This window comes from Falco biarmicus, chromosome 9 (genome assembly GCF_023638135.1).
Source record: "Falco biarmicus isolate bFalBia1 chromosome 9, bFalBia1.pri, whole genome shotgun sequence".
Taxonomy (NCBI): Eukaryota; Metazoa; Chordata; class Aves; order Falconiformes; family Falconidae; genus Falco; species Falco biarmicus.
In genome coordinates, this window is record NC_079296.1 from 566,023 (window position 1) to 577,951 (window position 11,929).

Consider the following 11,929-nt stretch of genomic DNA (forward strand, 5'->3'; position numbering starts at 1 on the left):
GGGGAAAGAACATAGACATGATCCTTAGCAAGCAGGGCAGACATCAAGCAGTGGACGAAAAGAGGAAGAGAAGTTTTAGGCGCTGTCTAGCTACTGAACATTTTGCTGCCACAGTGAGAACATGGACCACAGCTCTGCAGCAAAGAACATCTGCCCCATGCTCATCCTGCTGTCCTTTGCGTGGCAGTTTCACGTCCTAGGGCCTTTGGGACCTGCTGCTGAAGGCTACACCCTGTGGCGTAGTAAATGAGCCTCCTCTTTGGAAGTCTACTTATGGACTAATTCCCAGATCCCTAACGTTTATCACTGCAGATCTGCACCACAGCCTGCCGAAGCACGAATGCAGAATGAAGCAAAGATGTAGCCCTTTGGCTGACCAGCCTGTTCCTCTGCCTCACTCACTAAATACTCACTTGATTGCAAGAGCCAAGACAAAGCTAAAGGCTCAAGGGGAAGTCACTTCCTGCTGGGAGTAAATCTCACCTGGTATTAGCCATAGACACACACAACAGTTGGCAGAACAAGGAATGTATTAAGGAATTTCCTCCCCTTGAGGAAGCAGCAAATACATGCACACAACAGGAGTGCAACTGAATCCACAGCCTTTAATGAATGCAGAGACTCATTCTGGGCACAGGTACATTTGTGATTGTCCCCACACACACCCCTCCTCCTCCCTCTCTTAAAAAATTATTTTAGTTAGTGAAACGTAAAGCCACACAAAGACCAGAATATGTATACACACACTACAGAGCCTGACATTTTTTTCTTTTTTCTTAAGAAACTTTCACACATTTAGAATTATTGACTGTTAAGCCCAGTCAGTACAGCAGAAATATTCTACATAGATCATCGGCTGAAATGCACAGTACAACAGTTGTGAGCACACTGTCACAGGGGACACCCACATGACTGCTAACAAGGGTAGTAGATCTGAAAAAACCGCATTGCAAGCATCTGCAGTGAGCCAGGCTGAGGAAGATGGGAAATTACCAGAACACAGAACAGAGGTGTTAAAGTCCTTGGATGCTGCTACAGTCCCTTCTCTCCAGCCACTGCTCCCGCTAGAGAGCCAGGAAACTTGAACTTGTGCTTGCCACCTGAAATTTTCCTTCCGTTTCACAGGGATCGGTGTCAAGCTTTTATTTCCAGACCTGAGTCACTATGATTTTGCTTGTGTGGGGGGCAAGGCAGAGAAGAACAAACACAGGCCCCATCTAGCAGAGCTCACTTCCCCAGACCTGCATGGTCAAACAGCTTGAGATCAGAGGTCTTGCCTGTAAAAAGGCCATAAAATTTGAAAAAATGAACAAAACAGAGCTAAAAAACCAAAACAGAAGTAACATGGTTTTATACAGCCTGCAATAAAGCTATAGTCAGTGGTATTGTTCACATGACACTTATTAAGGCTTTGACTAGTGGTCTTCTACATGCACATTTTATATACATATAATCTTGTGTGTGTGTGTATAAATTATTTTTCTTGTTCTAAGCAAGAAAATACTTTCATGCATTTGCTTCTCCTAGTATTCACAATACTTGGACCATATTCTGTTCAAGGACTTCCGGAGAGGGCTGGGCCTGTCCATTGCCCATTGGCAAATGCCCTCATCTCCAGGAATGTCGTTTGTGCCCGACAGTGGCGCTGGCCCCATGCTTCTCCACAGTCATACCCCAGAGAGGAGACGTCACCCCGGAGCCTGACAGTACATTGGTTATGTAAACATAGTAATCCTGGGATTATAAATACTTAATTAAAGCTAACGTACCTCAGCTTTTAGCTCATCATTGCCCATGAGTGCCTTAATGGAATACCATTCAGAATAAAGTCTTTTTTTTTCTTCTCTCCCCCCCTCCCCCTCATATCAACAGCTCAATTACAGCGGTTTTCCCAAAAGCACAGTTTTCCCTACTTTTTCCCAAAGAAGTGCCGAGCTACCTGTTAATTCTGCAAGCCTGTGGCTTGGTAGCTTCCGTGTACATAAAAAACTGCAACACGGAGCCTGTCTGAGCCTTATAGCTCAAAGTGCTTAAGTCACCGTCTCACTTGCACCCCTGCCATGAAGTTAATGGCCTGGGCCATGGGCTGGTGAGGAGCAGGGAGGGAGCAGGACCCAGCAGAGCTCTTCCATTCCTAGTGCCCAGCAGAGCCTGCCCATGCCCGCCAGGCTGCCAGCACTCACCAGAGCCGGCCCGCAGCATGGCCTGCCTGCCCCTGCTCAGGGACACCCCAGCCGTCCCCAGTGCAGCGCTCCCCTGGGCGAGGTGCTCCGGCAGCCGGTGCGGCAGAGCACAGGTAGGCTGGGCTGCCAGAGGGAGGGCTGGCAGGGAAGTGGTACTAAGGGAAGGAAGCGGCGGAAAGAAGGCTGAGAAAGCAAATGCATGTGGGGAGAGGAGGAGAGGTTCCTTATTTAAGATAAGGCTCAGACTGCTGCCACAGCCCTCTGAGCTGCCATGCCTGGTGGTGTAACCAGGGCACGCTGCCAGCACTCCTGCTGCTAAGCTGTGCCACCACCACTCCCCGTGCCTCGCATCCCACTACAGCACTTCCCCGCCAGCCACCTTGGCCACCACATTGAAATACTCCCATCCAACATAGACTATGACATCTACTGCAAATCTGGCGCTGGGCCCTTCTCATTCATTGTGATCCAAGCAGCTAGCAGCACTACAGAGACTGTCCCTGCGCCCCTGCCTAGCTCCCAACCCACGATAACCAAGACAACAAACGGACAGGACAGAAGGAGCGATGCAGTTCCAGATGTCTGGTTGTTCGCTTATTGCACAGAGTATTTTGGGCTGGTAAGGGAGAGTGGGTGGCTCACAAAGTCCTTTGAGAAAATCCTACAGGGTGGCTGTCGACATCACCTGCTCCAGAAAACACGTTCAGACAGCTCACGTGTACAGGACGCTCAGGAAATGTCACCTAGAAACAGGACACACAAGAGATGAAGGCTTCTCTCAGTTCAAGCTCAGTCTTCACTCAGCCCCATGGTGAGCTGTGCAAAATACAATGTTTGTGCCCTGGCACGTATAATTAGAAGACAGTTTTTGGTCCTGGGTATGTTAACAGGAAAGGGTCATGCTAATAATTGCAGAGGCAAACCTTTGAGACTGGATTTAGTTTTAGTTACAGAAAATACTGTACACTGCTTTTGGCCAGGTGCACAGAAGCTTAAAAAAAAAACCCAAACCAAAACCAAAAAAAGACAAAGATCACAGTTAAATGTCTCAGTCTTCAGATGGGGAATATCTGTGAGGAGCAGTGAAACTACTTTCTCATGTGCAATGCATCCTGAAATTTGGTACTTATGTATCTGGCGTGAAAGCCTTTCTTGTTGATGGTGTCATCTGTATGGAACCGAATCATGATGGAATCCCCTGCAGAGTAGATTTCTTCCAGAGGCTGTAGAAAAGGAGAGAAGACAGCACACGGTGGGGTCAGGTCTGCAGGCAAAACGCCTGGCTGTGCTGCGACACCGGAGCATAAGCTCACAGCGGAGACACAGTGGCCAGCAAACATGAAGAGTGAGTGCTCAGCACCTCCTGCCCCGCTCTGCCTCTGCCTCCCTGAGCATATTCCCTGGCTCCTTGCATGCCTGCCTTTCATGTTTGAAGACTGATGCCAGCCCACTCTACAATCCCAGTTCTTCCAGTTCTTTTTTCACAGGGCTCCCTGGATATTCTTGTTCCAGTCTCCTGAGTTTGCTCTGATTTTTCCTTATCTTTTCAGGAAATGTCATGATCCAAACCAGATCCTGTTTGGCAGCTGAGGCTCTCCCAGGCTTCATGAGCAGCAGAATAACTTTTATCTTACATGATAACTCTGGCTATCTCCCCCACTGCTGCAACTTGCTACAACCTCCCCCCTGCTTCTCTGCGGGACCCCCACTTTCCCAGCCAGTCTCCATCTGCAGTGTGCAGGCAGGTAGGTCACTGCCCTGCTGCCCTGAACTTCACACCGAGCTGCTCTGCCTTGGTGTTCCACACTGCTACCTCTGTTTGCAAGCGCTTCTCCCACACACCTGCTCCTGATCGTCTCTCTTTAAATTCAGTAAGAACCTTCCCCATTTAATCGCTGAAGTCCTAGAGAAATCAAGCGTAGACCCTCTGATTTTAAAAGCCACACACCACTGCCCGTGCTAACAGAGCCACCCCGGTTGATGGGGACACGGGTGACACAGGTCCAGTCGACAGCGAGCACTCCTGGGGTCATCGGCTGCACCTGAGTCACTCCACCCTTGGCCCTTGCCACGGCGTGGCCGCAGCATGACTTGGCTTCAGGCGGGGAGGGACCCAGGATGAAACTGGCCCTCGAAAGCTGTTTCCCACATATACAAGGTTTCCACAGCAGGGCTGGTCACGCACCACAGCGGTCCCATACCATGGCCCATGGTCATGGGCTAGTGAGGGAAAGTCACTTGGCAGGATTTTCAGACCAACTGCACATCAGATAAAATGGCTGTGGTCTCTAGCAATAGGGAAGAAGCAAAATCCAGACACGCAAGGCACTCTCATCACCAGTTTGTAACAGCTGCCCCTATCCAAACAGGTATGAGAGCACCCTTCCTCACCACCCGGTCATCCCTGTGAACCCCCCCTGCCCCCGGCTTACCCCTGAGCCACAGAAGCGTCCCAAGCGGGGTGCAGTGCTGTCGTAACCATCATAAATTTCCATGTAGTCATACCCACAGTCAGCCTCCTCCTCAATCTCGAATATCTGGAATATCAGTTCCACCCCATAACCATCTTCCGCTACAATCACCCACTCGCAGTTGGTTTGACCTGGGTAGTTGTTGTCCCCAAACTGAGCATGGGAATATAGCTTCTTAGTTCGTACTTCAGCTTTTAGGAGCCCACCGCACTCTGGAGGAAGAAAAGGGCATAAATCGGTCTCTCAGAGGCCTTAGTTCACAACAAAGGCTCACCACCCCGCTTCTGGGCCAGCCATGAGAAGAGAAGACCTCCCTCTGCTTGAAGTTCACATACAGTGGGGAAGGTAAGTAACCACTGCACAGAACTAACCACAAACCAGTGAATCCTCCGGTCACCCATGGATCCAGTGACCCACATAGCACAGGTGAGCTTAGCTCCCTTGGTGTAGAACATGCATGGAAAGAGGCGACTGGTTAACACTGGCAGGATAGGGTTCCTGCCACATTATACTCTGGAAAAATGTAGTATTTTAGAAAATGATTGCTCAAAGGAAGACTTAACATGTTCTCTGAACTTGTCCTGTAGCTGAAATTCTGGCTCCGAATATTTTGCCAGCAAGAAGTTGAATCACATTAAGAAACTGGGGACCAAACCAATCTTTTTCTGCCCACACAATGTACAAAAGCAGCCCCGTGCCAGCTCGAAACACGCGTGCTATGGTGCTGAGTCCCTGTGGCCGATCAGGAAGACACCTCTTCACCCGCCTCCCATGCGCTTCACCTGTTTAGAGCGCCAGGGATTTCAGCAGTGACCCTTGGCACAACACGCTCAGCTCTGGGCTGCCACAGATGAGAGGACCAAGATGTGCCTGCCCACCACACGTCTCTGCTCCCACCCAAAACCAGTCTCAGACAGGCCCGTCCCTGCGTGGGCCAGCACACGGGCTGAGCATCACTCCCTTTCTGGCAGCTGGTGAGGAACAGAGGGGGTTGCCACTCAACCAAGCGCCTCCCATTTAAACAAAACAGCATGAGCAGGAATGTCTGGTGTCTAGAAACCTCTGAACTAATAAGGAAGCTGGCATGTATGGCACGGTGCCAGCAATGACCTGGGAAATGGTTAGCACAACATGCAACCACCCAAAATTCAGGCTAAGCTTACTTGGGAGCAAAGTGTGTCTGGGTTTGCCTGGTAAGAAAATGCAGTGAGACTCGATGACATCTTATCACGCTGGGGTATTGGCAGGCTACCAGCTTACCTGTGCTGTGCTTTGCCTGGAAACCTTTTCTTTGCACAGAAGCATCAGAGTAAAACCTGAGGAACATCTTGTTGGTAGAAGCCACGACAGGGTCCGGTTTCTTGTTGCCACAGAAGCGGCCAAGAATAGGTGACTTGGTGTTGGGGCCGTCATACATCTCTAAGTGGTCATAGGCACATTCTTGGTGCTGTTCGATCTCAAACTCATTGAATGTCTACGGCAAGAACAAGGAGAGTTAAGACAGACATTTGTAAATCTAAGCATGCAGTGTAGCAGAGGATGAAATGCCAAGTGAGAAACAGAACAAATGGTGTGTCTGTCCCACTCCTCCAACAAACTAAATCAGAATAGCATGCTCTCAGGCAGGAGTGATCTCAGGGTGGCAAAACTCAGTATTTCATGTGCATGTGCCGTGTAGCCTTAGCTTTGCTGCCTCACATGGGCGCACAAAACAGTTTTCACCTGCAAGCCTTACATGCCTTTCTTTTTCCTGCTGGAAACCCTGCCTAGCACACTGACTGAGCACTTCTTCAGCATTACCTCCACTGAGCACAGGGATCCAGGCATCACTGGCCCCAGCTGCACAGCTTCGGGCATGTCTTGCCCCATGCATCAAGCTGTGCCTAACGCTTCCTGCCCTGAGGGGCTGGGGGCTGGCCCTGCCACCCCCTTATGCAGGTACAGTCCCAACAGAGTGGCTTGCATGGAGGGGTCTGGGTGGGAGGGCACGTTACACCTGCTGTTAACAGCAAGAACAATGCTCCACAGTCACTACTGCTGGAGTCTCCTCCAAGCTGCCTCAGCCCCTGCCTCGTGTCCCTCTGAGACCTTCTGCCCTTTCGGAGGGTGCCAAGTTGCCCTCCTTCCTGCTCCCCAAACAGGAGCTACAGGCATCAGCCTCCCACTCCAGCTCCTCACAACCCAGTCTGCTTCTTTCCCCCTGCTGCTCACTGGTTACTCACTACTTTCACTCGGTGGCCAGGCGTTGCAGAGATGTCCCAGGTGCACTCCTTCCGGCTGGGGTACTTGTCAGGCCAGTTGGGGCTGCTCATCATCCCCTCTGCACCGCTCAGCTTGTGCTCGCAACCAGCTTGAGAGAGAGACATCACAAAACAGAGGCATCAAGCAAGTCTCGGAGGGGAACCACATAACATTCTACGTGCTCCTCTCTGCCGACTGAGACCCTCAGCAGGGCAGAAATAGGGAAGGCTTCAGCCACTGTACAAGAGCTTTCAGTATCACCACAGAGTTCTGCTGGGCTTGCCCTGTATTTTTTTTGACCCAACTGGGCAGCTGGTGAAATGGACCACCTTGTTTTCCTGTTCCTCGTTAACCTCGTCCACCTCCTCACTCCCAAACATATTCCCCTGCTCCTCCACCTTGCTTGCCCTGTTCCCAGTGACAAGGTGCCCAGCCCCTCCACCATGCTGACTCTGCTGCTATCTCAGCCTTGAGTTGTTTTGCCGACTTGGAAAGCTGGATCAGCTGATGGAGAGATCAGACGAGGATCAGAGAGCATACACAGGAAAGCCATGGCAGCCCTCAGCAGGGGTAGGCATGCAATACGAAGGGTCATTTTGGCAGCAGCAAGCGGTTAGATCAGCTCATCCTTTCTCTTGACTCAAGCCCAATAATTAAATGAAGCAGCAGTGACAAGCCTCACAGTGATGCCCCACCTTCTGCTAGCCCAACTTCTTGCCCTCACCCTGTCCCATCCCCCATGGCCATACAGACTGCCAGGCTGAATGGATCTAGCTGGAAACAAGCCCTCTTCTTCCTTTTTCTAGGTACTTTTTCAGCTAGCTGGGGCTTTTTCAGTGCCCCAGCCCAGTACACTGCTCCAGCATCCTTCCGACACCATGCAGGAAGCACCCTGGCTCAAAGCATGTTTGAACCACCCCGTTCTTCCCAAGGGCAGGAGCTGGGGACCTTACCTTCCTTACAATCGTGGCCATTCTCATGCAGCATGAAGCCATTTCTGCACTGGCACACGTAGCTCCCAAAGGTGTTGATGCACTCGTGCTGGCAACCACCGTTGTCTTTGGAGCACTCGTCCTTGTCTGGGCAGGATCAGACCAACAAACAGTGAGCTGACAGTGAGAAACAGGCTACCACAGCCACCAGCTGGGAGCCCCCTACCCAGACTGGCAGATACTGATGCAAACCTCCAACTTCTCCTGCCGGATTAGTCCAGTCCGCTTTTCAGCCTGGACACAACTCTCTGCAATTGTCTTTCATTCCATAAGATGCATCACAAATATGTTTTATTAGGTTTTGAATGGTTTAAGACTCCTATCTAAAAGAAACCCATAGCAACCTCTCATTCTTTTAGAATAGCGTCCAGGAAAAGCATCACAAATTCACTAGCCTAGGCAAAAATCTACTGGCCAGTCTTCACATTTGCAAGTTCCTACATGCTCTGAGAAGCCTCCACCCCCCACTAGCTCTGTCCGAGAGCACAAGCAGCCAGATGGAGAAGAGGATCTAAGGTACGAGCTGCTCCCAGAAGCTGAAATGCTCCCCAGGGGATGTTCACTCCTGTGCGTTCAGGACTATATACATTCCTGAATCTCACTGCTCTGGGCATAGGGTCTGCTCATGGTTTCCAGTCCAGTTTAATTTATGAGCAGTTTATTTCCAATTTTTCTTGGGCCAATGCCTTTCCTGGACTTCATTAATCTCATCTGTCTCCTCACTCCCAAATGTATTTCTCCATGAAACATAGCTTTGCTCACACTCCCTCCTGATAGATTTGATAAGCCAAACCTCTAGCCCTGATTCTGCTCTGCAACTGTCTCTGTCTTAAATCAAGGCCAATTTGCCTGATCACTCTCCTCAAAAACATTAATACTCCTTGGTCTCTGCTGAAAACACAGCATGAAATTGCATTTTCCCTTCTGTACAATGTATGGTTAACCTGCAGAACTGCTGCCAACAAGGCACATCACTGACACCAAGAGCTACAAAGGACTCAGAATAGATGATCAGAAACTTCCACTAGCACACGGTGCTTTGATGGGAAGGGTTGCTATATAGAAGACTTCTGGAAATTTTCTAAATCTTCTAGTTTCAGAGAAAAAAATCTCCTTAATGATGCCAGGGACAGAAATAACTTCTAGGCTCAGGTTCCCCCATTGCTTTTCCCGCTGTGGAAGGACTGGAGGCATTAATGAAATCCATGCATCTTGCTGACACCATGCTATGAAACTGGACCATATGCTGCACTGAGAAATCAAGACAAAACGTGACACAGGACAAAGCAACCATGCTTTTTAAATGTAACTAACCACCATCAGGCTCTGCCTGATTTGACAGAAGGTTGAAAAAAAATTCACCAAAATCAAGAGGTCCAGTCAGAGGAGACAGCTAAGCAAGTGAATGAATGCAGCCACATACCAGAGAAGTACTGAACTTTAAAGCCTTTCTTGGAGACTGTGTTGTCCGATTTGAACTCCAGCCTCATGTTGTTGCCATACGACGTGATCACTTCAGGCTTTTCTGAGCCGCAGAATTTGCCGTGCAGCTTGGAGTCAGAAGCCAACCCGCTACGCACCTCAACGTAGTCATACTTACAGACCTGCCACGAGAGGAGGAGATCGCTCAGCCCCGTGGACCTGGGATGGAGCATTGCAGAAGAAGGGGACAGAGGCTTGATTGAGAGGGAGCAGAAAGAGCTTTATACTCAAATGCACTCCTCACTGCCCCAGATCATCCCCTGCCAGTGTTCTCACCCCCTTCCCTTGCTGCCCTGGTCTTAAAGCAGGGCTGTGTTTGTCAGAATAGCAAAGGTTCCACTCTAAAGTCATTACACCCACTTTATCAGGAACCTGACAGTGTTGAACGGGCTCCAGCAGCCTGCTGAACTACGGGAGAGCCGCTGCTCCCATTTATGGTGGAGAAAGGGAGAACCTGGTGCCTTGTTCCAAGGGCCCCTGCCCGCGGCATGGTGGAGGGCAGACTCTTGGGCCAGCAGCTTTGCTTATCTGTGAAGCACTCTACTTCATTGTTCATTTCCAATTATTCTCCTGCAAAAGCAGCTCTGGGGAAAGGGGGGGGTGTGTGTGTTTGTGTGTGTGTGACACCTATTAGGGATGGAAAACACCTACAATTATATAAAACCAGCAGAGAAAAGAAGCCCATTTAGACCAACTTTAATCCTTCCACTCCACAGAGTCAGCAGATCCAGACTTCAGGGAGAACCATCACTGTTACTGGCTTATTATTATCAAGGGTGGGGAAACAACCAGAAGCTCCACCAGTAAGACAGCATCTCCTCTTCCTTATGCCCCAAGGATTTATCCAGTTCCCAGTTAGCCAAGAGTCACACCTCTGAGATTCAGGGACCAGTTACGTACATCATTGCCTTCCAGTTCAAACACTTCAAACTGCAGAGAGATCCGGTACTGGGCTGGAGCTACCACCTGCCAGACGCAGTTTTTGTTAGTAGGATATTCCTTGGGCCATCCAGGGCTAGTAATGGTCCCATTGAGCTTGGTGATGAAGCCCCCACAGGCAGCTGGAGAGGCAATAAATGAACACAAGTTTTACTTGGTTTGTTCAGACACACAGACCAGGCCACACCATTAGCTAGGAAACGCGTCAGATGCTGGGGGATAGCACAAACCAAATCCTGCCCTCCAGGACAGGCTTCCAGTGCTGGGAGCTGCAAAGACAGCAGAGCTTACCTGCTGTGGACCACCAGTGCAACACCTGTGGCCAGGCTGTGGTGCTGAGAGCCACCTGCACCACCTGGGGCTGCTGTCCTTGTCATTGCCCAGCCCTGGGCTTACTGCCGGTCAGCCGACTTGGCATGCCCCGGGTGGTGGCAAAGGCCAGCTTGGTAAAGGCACCCACACTCAGCCCTACAAACCTAACCACTTCAAGTTTATCAGTGATGGAATAATTAGAAGATAACGGAATCCTAGGGAAGACACCCTGTCAATTCTTCAGCAAATTATTGTACATGGACTGCATCTTCTCTACAGAAAACTGAAGCCAAGGACACAGACGTAGCTTTATCATCCCATTTCCTCTAAAAACTGAGGACATCTTAGCTTCATCCTTTTGTGGGACGGCATTCTTTACCTCAAAGGAATCAACCTCAGTTTATTCTTTTGCTGCAAAATTCTGTTTGCAATGAAGCAATTTTTTCTTGCTTGCTTTTTATTGGGAGTCATGAGACACAGCCAGATCTTCAAAACCCACAGGGATAAAGCTTCCTCTGTCTTGTTCCCAGTATCACTTTGCATTAAGGGAACTAACCCGAGGGAGCAGCTTCAATACAAAACTTCAATACAAAAAGTGTAGCGAGCGAGAGTGTCTGGACAAACAAAAGCAATTTACTCTGACACGCATCACTACGATTTCAAAGGCTGTCCTTCCTGCATTGCCCACAAATGAAGTTTAAAATAGGAGGTTAAGAGTGAAGTTCAAAGAACGCTTGCCAAGTTATACCAACTGGCTGGCTCAAAATTGCAAAGAAATTATTTAAAAAAATAAACTAAAGCTTCCAAAAGTCTTTTGCACACACCTAGCTCTGCCATCACCAAGTCGACAGCAGCCTTCCCCAAACAGTTTGGCAAAAGTGGAGGCCAGGGCAAACCAGGCAACCCTGAGACTCCCCAGCGCCTCAGCTGAAAGGCAGAGCTACAAGAACAAGGGGTGGATTCTCGCCACACTGCATTGCTAGTGGGAGCAAACGCTTGTTGCAAGAGATTAACTGTACAAATAGAAAGCTGACAGAAATAGTTTCTGTTGGAGACATGGGGACTCCCCCCGCCCCATAACAGAAGAAGGGAATTAAGTCCTCAGTATAGATAACATCTGTTTTGCATGCAGGCAAAACACTGATATTTTATTCTACAAAAGAAATTTCTTTTCTAAAAAATTATTCAGCTTTTTGGGCCACTCAAAGCTCAAGCTGTAATGCCCACCCTCCCTCGTGTTGCACTGTGGGACATCTGCTCCAAACGGCAACCTCAGGCCATGAAGAACAACTCATTTTAAGGATGTTTA

General features: G+C 49.5%; 1 protein-coding gene across 7 annotated transcripts in view; it reads right to left on the minus strand.

Moving 5' to 3' along the window:
* Positions 1-585: 585 nt before the first annotated feature.
* Positions 586-11,929, minus strand: part of TLL2 (tolloid like 2) — a 92,763-nt gene continuing 81,419 nt past the window's right edge. For all 7 annotated transcript variants that reach the window (XM_056352186.1, XM_056352184.1, XM_056352185.1 and 4 more), the window contains 7 exons: positions 10,270-10,430; positions 9,311-9,491; positions 7,849-7,974; positions 6,877-7,004; positions 5,915-6,128; positions 4,616-4,866; positions 586-3,406 (listed from right to left, as the gene is read on the minus strand). In XM_056352186.1, the coding sequence (XP_056208161.1) occupies positions 3,272-3,406; positions 4,616-4,866; positions 5,915-6,128; positions 6,877-7,004; positions 7,849-7,974; positions 9,311-9,491; positions 10,270-10,430 (1,196 nt within the window). In that variant the 3' untranslated portion in view covers positions 586-3,271. The remainder of the gene's footprint in view (positions 3,407-4,615; positions 4,867-5,914; positions 6,129-6,876; positions 7,005-7,848; positions 7,975-9,310; positions 9,492-10,269; positions 10,431-11,929) is intronic.